The sequence below is a fragment of the Elephantulus edwardii genome, unplaced genomic scaffold, assembly GCF_000299155.1.
Source record: "Elephantulus edwardii isolate Elephantulus edwardi_28Jun2011 unplaced genomic scaffold, EleEdw1.0 scaffold00051, whole genome shotgun sequence".
In the NCBI taxonomy this organism is placed as follows: Eukaryota; Metazoa; Chordata; class Mammalia; order Macroscelidea; family Macroscelididae; genus Elephantulus; species Elephantulus edwardii.
The window spans coordinates 479,341-485,340 of record NW_006399801.1 but is presented as its reverse complement, the minus strand read 5'-3'; the positions used below and the strand labels follow the sequence as shown (position 1 = coordinate 485,340).

The window sequence follows — 6,000 nt, the reverse complement described above, 5'->3', positions numbered from 1 at the left end:
GTTCTCTTGCTCTGTTCTGACGACTGCCTCCTGGTCCAAGTATAAGTTTCTCATTAGCACGATCAAGTGTTCTGGGATTCCCATTCTTCTCAGAGTCAACCACAGTTTGTTATGATCCACACAGTCAAATGCCTTTGCATAGTCAATGAAACACAGATATACATTCCTCTGGTACAGTATTGGACTTTTAAATTTTTTTTCTGGACAACCAAAAGTCCACTCTCACTTTCCACTTCCTGGCATCCCTGAAGAGTCTGTAACAAGCAACTGCTGTGACATTTCCTATCAGTTAGTCTTTGAACACAGCCATCCCTACAGAGGAGTTGAACAATCAGCCTTCACGGGTTTTTTTTTCCGTTTTAGCTGCCATCAATTCAGCCCTCCTGCGTCAGGTCAGCCCCATCTACCAAGAAAGAAATGCCATCCGATCCTGTGTCGTCTTTATGGTTGGTTGTGGATCAGACCATTGTCATCTTTAGGGTTTTTATTGGCTGGTTTGGGGAAGTAGGTCACGAGGCCTTTCTTCCTCATCTGTCTGGAAGCCCACCTGAAATCTGTTCAGCATCATAGCAATATTCTTGCCTTCCTCCTACAGATGTGTCCAAGAGGTTTATTGACCAAGAACTGGACAGCATCTCCCACATGGAAGTGGAGATGTCTATCACTAACCCATCACTGCCCCCCTCAGCCCATGGCACCTATTGCTGTCAAGTTGATTCTGACTCATAATGACACTGTATGACTTACAGAGTTTCTAAGACTTGTCATCTTTACGGTAGGTAACAGATTGTCACATTTTATTTTCCTCAGAATGTCTGGTAGGTTTGAACCACTGAACTTTGGCTTAATAGTCATGTGTTTAACCAGTGTACCACCACCACTCACAAGTGACTTCAGGATCAGAGGGAGGCCATCAATAACCTGCGTAATGCAGATGACACAACCTTGCTTACTGAATGTGAGGAAGACTTGAAAGAATGCACCCTCTGGTATGGATTACATCTCAGAGTCAAGAAAACAAAGATTCTTACCATTGGACTGGTAGGCAACATCATGATGGATGGAGAAAAGATTGAAACTGTCGACAGCCTCTTCTTACTTGGATCCATATTAATACTCTTGGTACCAGCAGTCAGGAAATCAGGAGATGTATTGCACTGGGAAAATCTGCAGTTAGGGACCTCTCTAAATTATTGAGGAGTAATGATGTCAGTTTGAAGACTAAGGTGCATCTGATCCAGGCCACAATCTTTCTAATCACTTGTTATGTCCATCTGAGAGCTGGGCAATGTATACGGATGACAAAAGAAGAATTGACGCCTTTGAGCTGTGGTGTTGGAGTAGAGCACTGAACATCCCATGGATAGCTAAAAGAACAAACAAATATGTCTTGGAAAGGGTGCACCCAGAGTGCTTTTCAAAGGCAAACATGATGAGGATTCGTATGCTTCAGGCATGTTTCTATTCCATGGAGAGGGATATGATGCTGGGATAGGTGGAGTGTTGGCAGAGGAGCGGAAGACCCTCAACCAGGTGGACTGACACAGTGACTGCTGCAATAGGCTCTAATGTGTCAGGAAGTGTGAGGATGGCACAGGATAGGACAAAGTTCAGATCCGTTGTTCATAGTGTCACTATGAATCATATTTGACTTGACAGCACCTAACAACAAGAAGTACTAGGTAAAGACTTTGTACAGGAAACACTCATTTTTGGTGCTGTAGCAAGAATTGACCATAAATGAATAGATGCTCATGAAAACACTCAGACATCCAAAAGAAACATTTGTGTCACAGCCAATCAAATAGAGGTAGTACTGAGGATTGGGCAATGAATAGAGCTTCTCTTTGCTGCATGTCTACTATATGTGGGGCACTTAACCTAAACCCTCACTAAACCCTGAGGGGATATGGAACTCTTCCGCCGGCACCCAGCTCCTAAATGCTGGCAACTGGACTAAATAAATGTGATCCCATCTGGCCCCCAAAGCAGTGGGGGTCACACTGGAAATGTCATCATCTATATCCCTAAAGGTACTGTGCTCCACCAGCATTTTAAATCATGTATCAAAAGCAAAGCCTTAAAGTATTTGCTAGTTGCCTCTACCTCCTGGATAATCCCATTCTTTTACAGAATTCAGATCTTAGCAGTTTAGATGAAGACCAAAAACATTTTTGGTTTGTTTACTTTGAAAGACTTAATTTTTTTCCCTGGTTTGCTATTTACGTTGTCAGGTACATTGCTCATTACTGGCTATCACAGAGATGTTCGAAACCCTGGCAGGAGAGGGCTTTGAAGAGAGGGCTTTTGTCTCTCCAGAACCCAGGCCTCAGAAATCTACAACCACTGTAACAAATTGTTGTTACATGTTGTTGAATTGGAACTGACTCACAGGACCCTGTAACTTGTTTTCCCAGGCTTTAAACTCTGCGGGAGATTGTCCATCTTCCTCACAACCAGAGCTCTCTAGCAGCAGACAAATTACTGGTCCAGCCTGGGGTCCATTTTACTCCAACTCCTAGCTCCACCCTCCAGCACATTTCCAAGATTAGATTATAAAATGGTTCAAATCCACCAGATGGTTCACAAGGTAAAGACGGGCAATCTCCTGCCAGGCAATTTCATTGCCTTTGAAAATCCACCAGATGGTCAGCTATGAGTCGGTTTCGACTCAACAGTTCACAACAACAAATTGTAAAAAGAGGTTATTGGTCATCTTTCTCCTTTGGAGTTACTGCTGAATTTGAACCACTAGAGACATATGGACTTGGGTTAACAGCACCACTTGCTACAGACTATATCACCAGAGCTCCCCACAGAGGGAGATGCAAAAGAAAGGACCTGGACACTTATTGGCACACAGATCTCCAGTCAGAAAGCAGTGCAAAGCCCCATCTTCCCCAATAGCTGCTTAGTCAGAACACACAGCAGTTAAATGTTCTTAGTACCTTAGATTTCAAATCTCAGCAGCCGAGTATGACAGAGAAGAGCTGTTTTATAGGGCTTCCTAGCCTATTATCTCTATAGGTGCGGTTAACTAGGTCTGTTTTAGTTTTGTTGATTTTTTTTCTAGAATGGCTGGTGCTTTCAAACCACGGACCCACAGGGTTGCTATGAGTCAGAACGAAGTCGATGGCATGCAACAGATTTAGAATGCATGCTGAAAATCAGATCAAGCTAAAATAAGGAGCAATGTGTTAATTTCTTAAATCATACAAACATCCTTAGTCAAATTAACATGAGCACCTTTAAGCTTGACTTTCTAAGTTGTCCCAAGGATATGAATGGGACCAGTGGTTGGCCACACCCCAGAGTCTGCCTCCCTCCTGGAAGGGCCTCCCAGAAGCCCTGAGAAAGAAGGACTGGAGTAGGGGGGGTGACTCTCATTTTTTCACACTTCTGAGTTCATCAAACATGTGTTTCTGCAGTGACTGCTACTGTGTAAGAAAGCCACGAGGTACAAAGAATGAGATGATGAAATTTGTTTGCCTTATCTAAATTTATCCTCTGATTTCAGCTGCTGCCTGAGTCAGGAAGGAGAAACTCCATGGAGGGCAGGTTATTTGTTTTGGGCAGGGCTCGTGAGGAGGGGAACCCAACAAGGGTGTATTGTCTTTCTTAAAATGTTGACCAAAGAGGTGTTTGCTCTTTTATCTGCTAGGTTTATTCAAGAGATCTCTCTATCTTGACTTGGGTTACCTTTCTAGCGAGTGGGAGAGCTGGCTTTAGAGTGAATCACACCCATTACCCTCCAGGCTAAATCAACTCAGGGCTGACCCTCCAGTTTTTTTAGAACTCCACAGAATAACAAGGGAGGAGGTTGTGCATCTTGGTCTTTTGAGGCTGCTGATGGATTTGAACCACCTGCGTCTCCTTTCATTTAGCGACACAACTCTCTACAGTCTACGCCCCTGGATTCCTCAATGTTGAGAAAGAGAATGAAAAGGTGGTATTGATGGTTTGGCGTTCTGGGGTAGCACAAGCAGTTAAGCATTGAACTGCTACCCCAGAGTTTGCAGGATCAGACATACTCAGAGGTGCCTCAGAAGAGAGACCTGGTGACCCTCTGCTAAAAGTCTGTTCTGGACAGAGGGGACCACACATGGGGCTCTGCCTTGGAGGAATTGCTGGGCTCTTGGGATTCGGAGGTAAGGTCATGCTTGAAAGGGCTTTATGGGCCAAATGGAGGATTTGTTCATTATTCTAAGGGCCATGTACTGTGTGACTGTGGGCCACCTGACTCACCCCCATGCCTCAGTTTCCCCTCTATACAGTGGAGATGATAATGTGATGGCAGTGATGGGGTGTTGTGGGCATGTAAAACTTCTAACAGCACGGGATACTGGTGAGTGCTACACAGGGTCTAGCCCTGTTCATAATCATTACTTTGTTATTGCCAGCACTCTTCCAGAGCATCGATGTCTCTGCAACTCAGTCCAAATGAAACATTGTTTAGCCCTGTGGGCGTCTGGCGAGGCCAGGAGCTGTTCCTCTAATGTGCCAGACTTGTCATTGTTTTTCCCATGATCTCTTTTTGTCTAGATTCCAGAATTCTCTGACGGCTTCTGGACAGGGGCCCAGCTGGCATGCTGGACTAATTCCGAAACACCTTGGTCTTACTTTCCTAAAATCTCCATCTACCTGAGAGACGAGAACTCCAGCCAATCATTCCGCATAACTATCCTGCCACAGGTACAGGCTTGAACTTTTATTTTCCTCTCTTGAACATAATTGGAAAAGTGTAGGTTTCCCACATGTGGCACAGGTAGTAGGTACTGCATAGGTAATAGATACATAAATTGTTGCCACAGTAGTGTTGTGTAACAATTAAACAGAACTCAGTAGCTTGAAACAGCTTACATTTATTGCTGCTCATGAGTCTAGGTCAGTTGGATAGATGAACTGAGCTCTGCTAGGACTGGCTGATCTTGGCTGGCTTGCCCGTGGGTGGGTCTGTGATCAGCTGACAGTTATCTGAGTAATCTGAGTACTGTGTTCTAGATGTTAGGACTACAGTGGGGGCAGTCTGCAGAACTCTGGTCTTGGGGTACTCAGATTCTAATGTAGGAAACAGAAGTTACTCAGATACAACATTACATGTAAGAGGAGAGAAAGGTACATGGAAATCTATCAGTAGCATCATGTGCTGGGTGAAATGGCATCTGAGCTGAGACCTGGAAGAGGGAATATTTCAGAGCTGGATGATCTAGGATAGCCACCCTCACATATTTGGTGTCTGGGACAATGTGGTGTCAGACACATATTTCCTCATCCACCAGGTGAGTCAGTGCTCCAAGAGAAAAGCACACAAAGGCTCTTAGAGTCTAGACTCCAAACTGCCACCCACTTTCAATATGCTACCCAGCCGTGGTCCTTGGAGCGAGAACTAGACTCCTTCTCTCAGTGACTAAACAAGTCCAGGTGACATAGCACATTACATGTTGAGTTGCTAATGAAAAATGTTGGTGGTTTGAATCCACCAGCTGCTCCCCAGTCTCCAATAAAGATTTAGAGAAGCCTGATAGAGGGTTACTATGAGCTGGAATTGACTCTACTCCCACAGGTTTGGTTTTAGCTCTCAGTGAAGACTTGCGGTCCTATTGCAAAAGGCAAAGGAACTAGGGAGGCAATTTTCCAGCTATCTACCACAATACCCTATCTTTAGTTTCCCGTGTAATGATAAAAGAGCCTTGCTGACTCAGTGGTTAATCACTTGTCTGCTACCCACCAAACAACCACTCTAAAAGGTGAGGGTGGAGAAAGATGAGACAGTGTGAAAGTCTACAGTCTTGGAAACCCTAGAGTATAGCTCTGCTCTGTCCTATAGGGTCACTGCAAGTTGGAATTGGCTAAATAGTAGTTGATTTAAATTATTAATAATGATAAAGCCCAGTTGTCAGAGAGATAATGGCATCATTGACTCCTCATCCTGAATGTCTAGTTAAATATGCCATGTTCTGTCTTCTTTTGTTGTTTCACTGCTTCCTGTTCCTGTCACTT

General features: G+C 44.2%; 1 protein-coding gene across 2 annotated transcripts in view; it reads left to right on the top strand.

Annotated features, from left to right (window-relative positions):
* The window catches only part of BACE2 (beta-site APP-cleaving enzyme 2), a 166,526-nt gene that overhangs the window by 114,533 nt on the left and 45,993 nt on the right, over window positions 1-6,000 (top strand). The window contains exon 7 of one of the 2 annotated variants that reach the window (XM_006886708.1): window positions 4,543-4,692. The exons of the other annotated variant lie outside the window; for it this stretch is intronic. Within the exon in view, the coding sequence (XP_006886770.1) occupies window positions 4,543-4,692 (150 nt within the window). The remainder of the gene's footprint in view (window positions 1-4,542; window positions 4,693-6,000) is intronic. 2 annotated transcript variants of the gene reach the window in all.